The sequence below is a fragment of the Dendrobates tinctorius genome, unplaced genomic scaffold, assembly GCF_039654945.1.
Source record: "Dendrobates tinctorius isolate UK_male_01 unplaced genomic scaffold, ASM3965494v1 ptg000003l, whole genome shotgun sequence".
NCBI lineage: Eukaryota > Metazoa > Chordata > Amphibia > Anura > Dendrobatidae > Dendrobates > Dendrobates tinctorius.
In genome coordinates, this window is record NW_027361671.1 from 24,934,152 (window position 1) to 24,948,601 (window position 14,450).

General features: G+C 41.5%; 1 protein-coding gene across 12 annotated transcripts in view; it reads right to left on the bottom strand.

Annotated features, from left to right (window-relative positions):
• KIAA0825 (KIAA0825 ortholog) overlaps positions 1–14,450 on the bottom strand; it is a 556,500-nt gene that overhangs the window by 442,721 nt on the left and 99,329 nt on the right. For all 12 annotated transcript variants that reach the window (XR_012234833.1, XR_012234815.1, XM_073589638.1 and 9 more), the window contains 3 exons: positions 5,942–6,024; positions 3,460–3,684; positions 2,816–3,072 (listed from right to left, as the gene is read on the bottom strand). Coding sequence is in view for 10 of the 12 variants with exons in the window: in XM_073589638.1 (XP_073445739.1) it covers positions 2,816–3,072; positions 3,460–3,684; positions 5,942–6,024 (565 nt within the window). In the remaining 2 variants the exon portion in view is untranslated. The remainder of the gene's footprint in view (positions 1–2,815; positions 3,073–3,459; positions 3,685–5,941; positions 6,025–14,450) is intronic.

Genomic DNA, 14,450 nt, shown 5'->3' on the forward strand with positions numbered 1-14,450 from the left:
TTTATAAAATGGAAAGAGGGAGGCATATCTAAAGAAGAATATAATGCTGTCTGCAGAAATTGCAGGGCACAAATCAGATTATCTAAAGCTGACAATGAATTGAGGCTTGCAAGAGATGTCAAAAGCAATAATAAAGGATTTTGGGGATATGTCAAAAGTAAAAGAAAAGTCAAAGATGCTATAAGATTTTTACAGGATGAAAAGGATGAAATGGTAAGACAGGATGTTGAGAAGGCTGAACTTTTAAATTCCTATTTTGCATCTGTTTTCTCTCAGAAAAGAAATGTAACATCAATGGTTCTTCACTGTCCTATTAAGGGAATAGAAGAATCCAGCATATCTATAAACAGAAAGTTAGTGAGGAAACACTTAGCTAACCTAAATGAATTCAAGTCTCCAGGTCCAGATGAATTACACCCCAGAGTTCTGAAGGAGATAGCAGAAGAAATTTTTGAACCCCTCTCCATAATCTTTGAAAATTCTTGGAGAACAGGAGAAGTCCCAGAATACTGGAGAAGAGCAAATGTTATTCCTATCTTCAAAAAGGGGAAGAAGGTGGACCCAGGGAACTATAGGCCAGTGAGATTGACTTCTATACCAGGAAAGATCTTTGAACAAATTATTAAACAACATGTATGTAAGTACCTGGACAAAAATGAAGTGATTAAACAGAGTCAGCATGGGTTTGTAACTAATAAGTCATGTCAGACTAACTTAATTTCCTTCTATGATAGAATCACTGATTGGGTGGATCAGGGAAATGCTGTAGATATAGTATATCTTGACTTCAGCAAAGCATTTGACAAAGTATCTCACACAATCCTTATTAAAAAAATGGCTAAGTATGGAATGGACAAGGCAACTGTTAGGTGGCTTCATAACTGGCTTAGTGATCGGACCCAAAGAGTGGTCGGAAATGGCTGCACATCCAGTTGGAAGAATGTCTCAAGTGGGGTACCACAGGGCTCTGTCCTGGGCCTTGTATTGTTCAACATCTTTATCAACGATTTAGATGAAGGAATTGAGGGTAAACTGATTACATTTGCTGATAACACAAAGCTAGGAGGGATAGCTAATACTAGGGAAGAGAGAGAGAGGATTCAAAAAGATATAAATAAACTGGAGCAGTGGGCAGCAACTAACAGAATGGTTTTTAACAGGGAAAAATGCAAAGTACTACATCTTGGCAATAAAAATGAAAAAAGCATATACAGAATGGGAGGAATAGGGCTAAGCAACAGCACATGTGAAAAAGACTTGGGTATACTAATTGATCACAGACTGAATATGAGTCAACAGTGTGATGCAGCAGCAAAAAAGGCAAATGCAATTCTAGGATGTATAAACAGAAGCATACAGTCTTGATCACGTGAAGTCATTATTGCCCTCTACTCCTCTTTGGTCAGACCTCATCAGGAATACTGTGTCCAGTTTTGGACACCACATTTTAAAAAAAGACATCAGCAAACTGGAGCAAGTTCAGAAAAGAGCGACCAGAATGGTGACCGGTCTGCAAACCCTGCCTTGAGGAAAGGTTGCAGGATTTGGGAATGTTTAGCTTGCAGAAGAGAAGACTGAGAGGTGACTTAATAGCTGTCTACAAATATCTCACGGGCTGTCACATTGTAGAAGGATCATCTTTATTCTCATTTGCACAAGGAAAGACTAGAAGCAATGGGATGAAACTGAATGGGAGGAGATACAGATTAGATATTAGAAAAAACTTTTTGACAGTTAGAGTGATCAATGAGTGGAACAGGCTGCCACGAGAGGTGGTGAGTTCTCCTTCAATAGAAGTCTTCAAACAGAGGCTGGAAAGACATCTGTCTGGGATGATTTAGCGAATCCTGTTTTGAGCAAGGGGTGGGACCAGATGGCCCAGGAGGTCCCTTCCAACTCTACGATTCTATGATTCTATGGCTGATGTGTCACAAAATCAGTGATCTCGCTAGCGAGATCGTTGTGTGTGACGGGGCCTTTACTCCTAGAACATGTCATTTAGCAGTTTTCGCTAAACATTGAGAGGTAAGAATGATTGTGATTAATTAAATGCCTCTCTAATCATGTTACCCCCCTCCAGACACTTAATATGGCTTACTTATGTCTAGTCTTCCCGCCTAGTGTACTCGGTTTACCTTCCACTGCCTCCTGCGTGCAGATTGATGTTCTGTTCCGCCTCCTTCCAAGATGGCTGCCACAGCGGCATGTGGAGTAAAGTGATAAGTAAACCCCATTGCACAGGGAAGACAGAGGGGGAGCGGTTTACAATTACCACTGCACTCCTCAAGACAACTTGGAAAAGGTAATCTTGAAAGCAAAAGTAAACGAAAGCCGTTCTGAGTAGCAGAAATTGAGAGGAGGGGAGTAGAGGACACCATGTAGGGTGAATATACAAGACAAATGAATAGTTGATCTTAAATCCCAGGGTGGAGGGTCACATTAAAGAGTTTTAAGATTTTTCAAGAAACAGCACAACTCTGGTCCATATACTATGCCTATCATCCCTTTTGTAAGTGAATGAATGGGGCTTAGGTCCAAAACAAGGAATATCCCATGTAAAAAACTGGTGCTTTTCATTGGTTTAAAAAAATGACAGACATTTTTGGTGGTTTGAACTCATAAGAAAAATCCTAAGTGTCTGACTCTAACAAACCATCTACCAAAAGGAATTTTTGATCCTTACACCAGTGCACGTCAGTTGAACGATATGTGCAAATTTCTATTGTTTTTTCATCACAATAGGAAAATAAAAGCTATGAACCTTTTATCCCTTTAGAGGTAATATGGACACAGCGTAAGAAAAAGTCACCTTTACCTCTTACTCATCTGCTCATTATAGTGTAATGCATGATATAAGACGTGGACGGCAGAAGACAGGACAACAAGGGCAGTGTTGACAGCAGCGCTGTCTGGCACTCGTGAACTCCATTCTTCCAGTCTGGTAAGGACTGAAGTTGCGGTTTTGCTAAACGCATCCACAAAGTGACTCCTTATGTCATGTACTGAATCAGATGTGCATGCCAAAGCCAGCGGGAACAACTTGTCATATTCTTCCATGATGTCAAAGCAAAACTGGGGATAAAATTATTGATTTAGTTATTAACATATTTAAGCTACAATCAGGGCTATTATCAAGTCACAAAAGACAATGACGACAAAAAAAAAAAAAAAGTTACAATGACTTCAAAACAGATGTGTCCCCAGATTTCACGATACAAACTGCATACACAATTATGTTAAACAGGTCTTTTAGACCTGATGAGGCTAGTGTACCTACTTGGGAATTTCATGTCAGGATGTCTGTGTTATACTCACTTTAAGATGAGCGCTTTATGAGTTTTGTATTGTCAAGTTATGAATACTGTAGATTGTGTAGTTATCACATAAAGTAACCCAAAAGAGAAAGTCAATCAATGTGGGGTTTACTAATAATGCTTGTACATGTGTTCCAAATCTTACCTTAGCAACTTTTCTTGGCTTTTGCTTTTCTGAGATGGTTCCATAGCACTCATAGGTCTTGGAAATGTGTACAAGGTCCAATTGGGACTTTCCTGTTTCAGAAAGTTGTGCCTGACCGCTCTGGAGAAAACAAGTGGTCGCCATTTCCAGTTCACTGCTAATACTATTCATTAGGGGAACTGACAGTTCTTTAAGATTGTTCCTCCAACCAAATTTCAAGGAAAGCTATAACACAAATTGTACAAAAAAAATACGAAATTAGGAACTCAAGGGACATGGCTAACATCTCAGAATACACGAAGAGCACTGCCATCATACTCTAGGGCTGAATTGTTTTAGATCATGCGTATAGATATATACGGTATGTCTGTACCTCCCTACTGTACAAAGAGGATCACTATTGTTAATAATATTCTTCATACCCTCTTGATGTAGTGTCTAGCCATCTTCTCCCTACCTCAGCAGACTACTTAGTTGGGGGGATGGCTCTTCTGGTCACTGAGAGCGAACGTGTTCAATTTCTGAATTAAGAATGTTGTCATTTTATGATTGGTGGGGGACCAACCTGCGGAACCCACTGATTCAGAGAATTAAGTGGCTACAATGCATATTTAGCACACAAATGAGCTGTTCCAAACTTTCATATTATTTGCCTAACTGCATAATTTAATAATCCAACCACTTTTCTAATGTAGTTCAATTAAATATTCAATACCCTTCCCTCTCAAAAAAAAATCGAGTGTCTGGGGTTGCAGTCACTTCCAGTACTTCATTTTCTGCCCTGAAATGAAGTAACATCAGAAACGGCGATGCGGTCACTTTCCACAGCTTTGTCATGGCCGTCCCTTAATGACGTCCTGCTTCAGTAGCAGTGATAGAAAAGTGACCACAGCTTCTCTCATGCCATCCCGCATTTTCAGTCAACACAGTTACTGTCCCTGCCACCTTGTTCACTCAAAAGAGACATCACCAAGGGAAGGTGATAAAAGAAGAGCGAGTGACAGCTGCGCCACCCCGTGATGACTCTTCATTTTAAAGCGGTGACAGAAGCCAACAACTTGTTTCAATGACCAGGGTGGCAGGGACAGGGACAGACGCAAGGTGGTGTGAGAGAAGAAGCAGCCATGTCTCCATCACCACTACCAAAACAAAATATCATCAGAGCACAGAAGTGACAGAAATAGAGGTACGTGACCGCAGTGCCCCCTGAGGAAGCCCAAGAACATACAGGGAAATGCAAATAAACTGTTATCAGAACTAAAACATAGAAAGTAATTATGGTATAAAGAAAGAACTGTGGGGCATATTTAATTGAAGTACATTGGAAAAAGTACACACATAGAGGCCCACCATAATATAAAAAAATGCACATGCAAGGTACAACGAAAAAGAGATGATCCAAAGCAAATTTGTGGAGTGAGCTGCATCAGCTGTACATACAACCAGCCTTTCATGGAGACTTCATGGATAGGGAATGGGTGAGCAGCTATGCACCTGTTGCAACAATTTGGGCCCCTTTTCAAGCAAACGCCACAAATTTGCTTTGGATCTTGTCACAGAACTCACTGGTGATATCAGAAGGTATTTGCCTTGTATCCATGCAAATATCAGTGAACATTTTTTCTTGTACTTTCTTGTTGGAATGCTTACTAGAAGTAAATAATTGCAACTTGAAAACTAATTGGACTTGTGTCCTTTTCATTATACCTTGCATATGTGTTTTTCCAGTGTATGGTTTATGTGTTTTTTGGGAGAGATTTTGCCCGCATTTTGCTGCACAGCTATTGTGTCACTTTTCCATTGCTTGTTTTGAGGCATTCCCAGCCACCCAGGCTGCTGGTCCATTCACTTGAATGAGGTCGCACTGCAACAATGAAGAGGACACAGTACTAAACCTCTCCACCGCCATTCTCAGTATCAGGGACAGTTTCAGATTTAGGACGAGATTCAATCACAGCATCCACTTTCACTATATCTGTTCGGAAAGGCTCTTTAGCACACAAAGTGTAATCTATGAGAGAGACAAAACCAACTCTCTTCTTAGGACTTTATTATATTAGGAGTGTATTTTGTTTATATGGAGAAATCCTATGGGGCCAATTCACCTACAAATTACTGCAAAAAAGAGCCTATAATTGTGGGATAATTTTTTTATGGTCTATGGTTATCCACTAAATTATCAAGTTGGCTGCTGACATATACACGACTACGGACGCTCATTAACGATTATGGGTCCATGTAAAGATGACGAAGATCCCCCAGTGAACTAGAAAAATGCTCATTTGTAGGATAAGACAAGACCGTTTATGCTGACAAAAAAATAATCATTATTGTTGAAACAAGAAGACACAATAAGCTTATAGTGATGTGATATCAAGCTAGTAAAAACAAACCAATGGACATGCAAATAATCAACTGGAGCTCGTTAAAGGTGCAATAATGCCCCAAAAAACTCCATCAAAACAAGCTCCAATAGTCATACCATTTCGTTCATTAGCAGGGAACTTTCATCCAGAATAATGTTTTCTCTAGTGTTGTCATCATTGGCATCCATCCTCCGACTCCCTAAACACAAAAAAGGTGCATTGCCGATTTGGGAATTTTATAATTGTGGTCGTTATATACAATATATTCAATATTTAGGAAACATTTTAATCTTGTATTTGATACTGTGGTATACTATGTTGCTGCATTTTGTGATGTTTGTATATGGTATGTTCTGTGCTTCATGAAAGTCTGAATAGAAATACATTTTACCCCTTTATATTTTTATTTTTAAGCACAATATACTGTCCCTATCACAAGATTGACATCTGTAGATGTGTTAAAATTTCAGTAATAACCTGCTCCGATAAAATAAGTTACCGTATATAGGATTCAGAAATCACGTGTTCCTACAGACCCTTATTCTACCCGGCTTCCGATCACAACTACTATGGCAGCTAACACAAATAGAAAACTTCTAATCCCTTATCAAATCCTTAGTGAAAATTTAAGATGCTGGCAGGCAAGAAGTACCTGGATTTTTATCTCTCCAAGCAGTATGAGATTATTCTCAAAATTCATTTGTAGGACAAAGATACAGAGACCTTTCTGTCTTGACAATGTGAAAGCAGCAATAACACTTTTTTCCCCTTTTTCTTATCATTAGAGGTTATCTCTTGGGAAGCAATTGCCTTCTTAACAGGTTCTTTTAATCCAACCTCAGTAGAGACCTTTATTACGTTTTTAAAGAACACTGAAAGCTCTAAACAGGCAATATGACTGCCATCATTCTATATTCTCTGTTCATTTGTGATGACTTTTTACAATAGGAAAAATGTTACCACTGATAAAAGGGCAGAAAGAGCAAGGCTGCCTCTGCCTATCCCATGGTACCTCTTGGAAAAAATCTTTCTATTATAACAATTCCTTTCACCTAAGGAAGATTAGGAAAAGCAGGTTCTACTTAAAACACCCTGCCTACATTTTTTGTTATAAACCAAGATAAAGGTGAACATTTGTCTTTACTTTAGTGTTTAGAACAATGAAATACAATAATGAATAAAAAATCCATTGTTCACATTTATACAGATCAGAAAAGTAAAACTATTCTTCATTATCGCATTTGACATTTTACATCTTTTCCCTGTAAAGTTCCCAAAAAGGATTTGATGTCTAATAAAAAATTCAATATTCAACGTACAACAAAACTAGTTAAATTCTGTTCTGATCTCACATCACAAGTTCTCCATTCAAGTAATGATTTTTATCATGTAGAAAATTGCAGATTTCCTAAATGGGTCAACTAATTCTATGCACAAACAAAACTATCATTGGACAATGAAATATTCTGCACATTTCTAGTTCAGTCTGGGAGAAAATGTGTCAAGTTTAGTTCAAGGGAAAATTTGCAAAAGTAACCAAACAAATTCCAGCTCACATCTTGTGGGATCCTGGAAATATCAAAGCGTCATCCTCGTTGGTTACTTAATGGTACTCCCTTCATTTCCAGTAGTTTCCATTAACACTGCTATTTCAGTAGTAGTATTTCAATAGTGTCCCATCTTTTTTTTAATGCCCATACCAGATACCACCAATGTTCCACTAAGGTCAGGTTTAGATAAGCATATTTCAAAGTCTGTAGAGCACAATGCCCGGACAGACCACGGGTGTCCCAACCCAAACTTACAACCTCATAGACACATAAGAGGTTGGAAGTTCAGTTCCCCCAACCTACGATCAGTCGGAGCATTGCGGTCCCTATATTGACCATGACCATCTGACCCCAGGCCTTATACACCAGTTCATTGTCCATAGTGGGACACAAAGAGGAGGTTTAATGCACTGATTATCTAACCACACTGGAAAACATTCTCCACCACAACTGATGCCACTGAACATAAAATTGTTCACATATCAAATTGTCAAATCAATTTCCCTCTGTTTTTTTATGTGCTATGCCAAAGTAAGACAAAAGGCCAGATATATGAATTAATCTTAGCACCTAAAAAGGGTGTAAAATACCTAAAACATGCATATATCTTTAGTATGTTTGACTGACCAAGACACATCAAAGTGAGACTAAAAGGTGACTAAGAGAATCATAATAAAAATCACATCTATATGAAATCATCTTGCGTCCTCTAGGTGAAACAAAGAACATACAAAATATATTTTACCAGGCTCGAACTGGCCCATGGAGAACTGGTGAATTCCGTGGTGGGCCCCATTGCCAGGTCAGTATTAACGAGCGATGGAAGGACCTGTTTATATGTACACCAAACTCCCAAATTGGTATCAATAGATTTGCAAGCTCAGAGAGCAAAAACCAAGCTCCCACCCATTTACATCAATGAAAAAAAGAAAAATTTATGGGTCTCAGAAAATGTTGACACAAACCTTTTTTTTTTCACCACTAGAATAATAAAAAAAAACCTGAAATACCGTATTTTTCGCTTTATAAGACGCTCCGGATTATAAGACGCACCCCAAATTTTGAGGAGAAAAATAGGAAAAAAACTTTATTTTTAATAAAATGGTGGTGCATCTTATAATCCATGCGTCTTATTGCTTTCCAGGGGTGGTGATGGAGGAGGCCGGAGTGGAACATTGCTGCTGGGATGAGGGGGTGTTTTGATGTGCAGCGTGCCGCTGCCTGTTACTGCCGCCGCCCTCTGTCCCCTGATGCTTGCCACCACCGCCACGCTCTGTCCCCCGGTGCCTGCTTGCCACCACCGCCGCACTGTCCCCCAGTGCTTGCCACCACCGCCACGCTGTCCCCCGGTGCCTGCTTGCCACCACCGCCGCGCTCTCCCCCGGTTCTTACCGCCACCACCGCGCTCTGTCCCCCCGGTGTTTGCCGCCATCGCCGCGCTCTGTCCAGTTCTGAGGGTACTTGCCGCGGCACTCTGTGCCCTGATGCTGCCGCTGCGCTGTCCGCCACAGCCGCGCTCCTGTCCCCCGGTGGTTTCTTCCGCCCCACCGCCGCCGCCGCGCTCTGTCCCGTTCAGCGTGGGGGGTCTCTGTCGCTCCATGCCTGCTTTCTTCCTGGAAAATGGCCGCCGCGCATGCGCAGACGGACATCTCGGCACTGATGTCCGTCTGCGCATGCGCGGCGGCCATTTTCCAGGAAGAAAGCAGGCATGGAGCGACAGAGACCCCCCACGCTGAACGGGACAGAGCGCGGCGGCGGCGGTGGGGCGGAAGAAACCACCGGGGGACAGGAGCGCGGCGGTGGCGGACAGCGCAGCGGCAGCATCAGGGCAGAGTGCCGCGGCAAGTACCCTCAGTGGCAGCGCAAATGTATATCCTCTTTGTAAGACGCACCCCCTTTTTCCCCTCAATTTTGGGGGAAAAAAAGTGCGTCTTACAAAGCGGAAAATACGGTAGCTGTTGCAAAAACCAAAATTGTTATAAAGAAAAAAGGTTAACATTAATAGGGGTGCCCAAACTTTAACATATGACTGTATTTCTTCCTCTGTGATGTAACCATTTAAGTCTTGTAACTCCTCGTCCGTAAGTTTCGGGATATTAATTTTGTCAAGCCATGTGTCTCCTGTTGCGTCCTGTCTTCCTTCCTCTCTATACAGGTCAGTATAAAATTTCCCTAGCTCCCGATTTATGTCTTTGGGATCTGTCAGTCGTTGTCCTCCCCTATTTCTGATTGCCATTATAGATGTATGTGCATACCTTCCCTTGGCCAAATTGGCCATTATTTTCCCTGCTTTATCACCATACCTATTTAGTTCTATGTCCAGGTAACTCTTATATAGTTGTTCCCTTTTTTCTGCCCATTCTTTGAAATCTTTTTTAGCTCGCATCCAATTGTTTTTATCTACTTCTAACAGGGAGTTTTTATATTTTATATATGTTGTCCTGACTTCGCCACTTGCCCTTATAAATTGGCCTTTTATTTGCTTCTTTAATCTCTGCGTGTGTGCTATGATGTTTCCCCTTAATACCACCTTCGCAGTTTCCCGGTATAGTCTAGGGTTGGATTTGTATTCCTCATTATGGGATGCAAATTCTGTCGACCATTCTCCCATCCTTTTTACAAAATCATAGTCCTTTGTCATAAATCCCGGGAAATGCCATATATAATCTGTCCCTTTCTGGTGTATATCAGCCAAGTCCAGAGTTACAGGACTATGATCCGAGATCACCATGTCTTCAATATTGACGGCTAGCGTTCTAAGCAGTAACTTATCTGAAATAATGAACATGTCTAACCTCGACCATGTCTTATGCGTGTGAGAGTAATGTGTGAATTCCCGGTCCATAGGGTGTGTTGATCTCCACGCATCCCTCAGTTGCCAATTCAATATCATGTCCTCTAAATACCCTTTTTACCCGTGCATCTTTTCTCCTCCCCTATGCTCAGTCCCGTTAACCTCCCTTTTCTATCCTCGTCCTCTCTAAGTACCTCGTTATAGTCTCCCCCTATAATTATGGTATCATCCTTATCCGTAAGTAATGTATTCTGTAAAGATGTAAAGAATTTCTTTTGGTTTATGTTTGGGGCGTATATGTTATATAAACTAACAATATCGTTATGTATTTGTAATGTCAAATGTATTACCCTGCCCTCTTGGTCTGTCTCTACAGATGTCACTTTATGTGCCAACGATTTATGTATAAGTATTAAGACCCCTGCTTTCCTATCTAGCGCGCTAGAGCAATAAACTCCTCCAACCCATAGTTTCTTCATCCTAAAAAAATCTCCCTTGGCTAGATGCATCTCCTGAAGCATGGCTATATCTACCTTTAGCCGTTTTAAATGACAGAGTATCATCAGCCTTTTGTTTGGTGAGCGTAGTCCCTTTACATTCCAAGTTATTAACCTAACCATTTTTTAGTATAAGATATTTCCTTCTGCGGGTATAAGTGAGATATAACTTTATCTTATTCGTGTGCGGTATGTCATTAAGTATCTTCTTAGCCATTAGCATATAACAAGTAGAATCATGGACAATCTTTTCCCTCCCTCCCCCTCGTCCCCCCATCTCTCAGCCCTCCCACCCCATGTAGAAACCACGTCTTTGACTTCTCTTTTTTCCACCACTATCCAGACTGAATTATCTCCCGTCCGCCTTATTTCTCACATCTAACCTTACCCGTCGATGTTATATATAATTTGGCCCTGAGCCCTGAACCTCGTGATCCAACTTCAAGTCTTTAGAACTTAAAAGTCCCCCATCCTTCCATATAGCTACAACAGTTCTTAATTCCTAAACTGTTCCAACATTACAAAAACCCCTTTCATCACCTCATCCATGATGTCAGAGGAGCACAAAGTTTGTCCCCCCCCAACCCCCAAGAGAACCCCCACAATATAATTTCAACAGTTGCGATGCAATTTTACCCCGAAAAAGTTACCAACTGAGAACAAAACCATGCAATTAGTGTTGTCCTTGTCCATCTTCCCAATATACTGATCATCCCCAGCTGTCATTGTTAGGAGTTGGCATAAAGTTCTCCTCTGTGAAGACCTCTCAGTACCTTAGTACCCTTAGAGCAAGAGGACACAAAACCCGCCAGCTGAGGAAGTAGAAAGAAAAAAACAAACAAAAAAAAACACAAGAAAAAGGGATTCCATGGGGTGTGGTAGTTTATGAAATCTGTAGGGAAAAAAGAGCGACTCCCCACGAACATCTGATAGTCCCTCCTCCTAGGTCCCAGACAAGTGAACATATAAGTAGATAATGCATCTTCGTACATCTTTTACATGTTGCTGATGTGCAGCTACTTTTTCTCAGAGAGTTGGTGATAGTAATCAGTCCTTTCTAAGCTTATATTTATCTTGCTTAGTCTTCATCACCATCTCTCAAGTGACTCTTGTATGGCTTAGCCTTAACTGGACGCCCTTACCAATCACGAGGTGTATTTTATGTCAGATTCTCCATCCTTAATTCATTTTGCATCTTGTCTTATTTGGCTTTTTTTGGTCGACCTTGTCACTGGGGGTCTCTGTTCTTTTGCCATTGAGACTCCTTCATTGTCCCCCTCTGTATGTGCCTCCGATCTTAGTCTATAAGTATGGGATTGAGTCGTCCCCCTCTCCTCCTCTATGTTCCTTTCCCCCGCCTCTCTTGATGGGCTGGTATTTGCTGGTGTTTAATGTCCAGAAGAGGGCATCTGTTGTTTTAAACATTCCATGGCTTCTTTAGGATCCACGAACGACCTCATCGTACCTTCTCTGGTTCTGAACCGCAAAGTTGCTGGATAATTCAATTGGAATCTTACATTGCGTTTGAATAGTAGAGTACACTTCAGACGAAAAATCTCCAAACAGAAGGACTCTGTGTCCCTGTATTATCAGTGGTCGCCGCCTCCCCTTATAGGCTCTAAGTATTTCTTCTTTATCTTTAAAATTCAGGTATTTTGCCACGGATTGACGCGGTCTTTGTGCTGCCTTGTTGTTTTGTCTAGAACTGCTTTTATCAGATGCTGAGGGCTCCCTAGGAGGACCTATTCTATGGGCACGTTCCATTCTGCACTTGTACGACAGACCCAACTCCTTTGGCAGTTCTGTCTCAAATAGATCATTTAACTGTTGTGCATTTATTGACTCTGGGAGACCTATCAGCTTCAAGTTATTTCTGTGGGACCTGTTTTCCAAATCTTCCAGTTTGTCCATAGTGTAGGAGGACTGTTTCTTTAAATCATTAACCTGTTCCTCTAGCTGGCAGATTCTGTCCTCAGCCTCTGAGATCCTGTGTTCCGCCTCCTGTAGCTGCCCCTCCTGCTGAGTCACCCTGCACTGCAACTCTTTGGTGGTGGCTTGTATCATGTCGGCTACAGCCTTCTTGAAATCTTCAGCCAGGTAAACTGCCATTTCTTTTGCTAGTAACTTGAAATTCATTTGGCCCTGCATATATAGCTGTTTTTCTAGCGTGCCTCCTGAATCTGCTGCACTTTGCTGGCTGTGTTCCCCTTCTGTCACGGGGGCCTCCTTCCCCTTGTCCTGCTCCGTTCCTCTCATCCCCTGGTCTGTCTGGCTCTCCTGTCCCGCTTGTGACTCCGGCGCCATCATTGTACCTCCACCTTGTAGGACGCCTCCACTCTCCTCCTCCTCCCGTTCTCTCCCTGATCCTCTTATAACATACCGATCCATGCCGTGGCCGCTCTCAGATAACACCGCTGCACTCCCAGTGTCAGCTTTAGCTCAGGGCTCTGTGTATTGGCAGGCTTTTTGCGGTGGTCAGCGGGAGCTCCTTCACTCACGTCCGCACATGGTGGCGCCAGAACCGGAAGTTTCCGCCTTTTTATCTGTAGGTTCCTGTTCTTGATGGGTGGACCCCCTCTCTCCGTGGTGCTGTCATGGGTGAGAGAGAAAACTACTGCTGGTATTTCTAATTTCCAGAGGCGAGTATATATAGCAGAAGGGAGTGGCCAACACTGAACAGCTGAGATCAGCAAAGCAGCAAAGCTTCAGAGACTCTCAACTGAACAGATGAACCCCTCCACTGTTAGTGCTTCTAATCAGTGCATGAGTATGTGGAATCAGACACCGCAGTCTTCTGGCCCCTCTCTGTCACGGTAAACCCATGACAATATGTTTTTGGAAGCTGATCATTGCATGAACAAAGATAAAGATCACCTGGACAAGCTAGAAGGTTAATGGAACTATAGTTTTGTGGGCAAATGAGCCCAAAACAGAGATCTTTTGTTTAACCCCCTTAATATGTACATCATATGCAGTCTCCCTGTCTCCAATGCGGGCTCATAAGCCGAGCCCGCATCTTTCCCGGATGATGATGGCTGTGATAAATCACCCATAATTGGTCTCCAATAGTCACTACACCCGCAGCTGTTATCCTGGTAAATGCCGCTGTCAATATGTGACAGTGGCGTTTCCAGCGCTATCGATGGATTGCATTAACTGGCATGGGTCTGCTAGAGACAGTACTCTTGTTAAAGCTAGCCCGTGGCACTGCTGCATAAAGCACAATCGATCAGAAAATTGCTGTACTAAATAAAGTGCAGTGTATAAATACAGTGAACAGTAATAAAAAAGTTCTAAAAAAAATGACAAAAATAAAAAGTTCAAATAATCCTCCTTTCCTTAATTAAAAATTATGAAATAAAAACACTAAAAATTACATATTTTACATTGGTGCGTTCATAAAAGTACGATCATCAAAATAGAAAATAAATTAATATGTTTTGTAAATGGAGTAGAAACAATACAAAAATCAAAACACCAGAATTGCAGTTTTTCAACCGGAACAAACAAAGAAATTAAATAACGTGATCAAAACATTGTATTTACCCCAAAATGATATTAAAAAAAATGTTGGCTCAAGGTGCACCAAGGCTCTTCTCCCACGATTGCTCAGTTTGGCTGGACAGCCAGGTCTAGGAAGACTTCTTGTGGTCCCAAACTTCTTCCATTTAAGGATTATCGAGGTCACTGTGCTCTTAGGAACCTTGGGTACAGCAGAAATTCTTTTGTAACCTAGGCTAGATCTGTGCTTTGCCACAATTCTGTCTCTTAGCTCCTTGGCCAG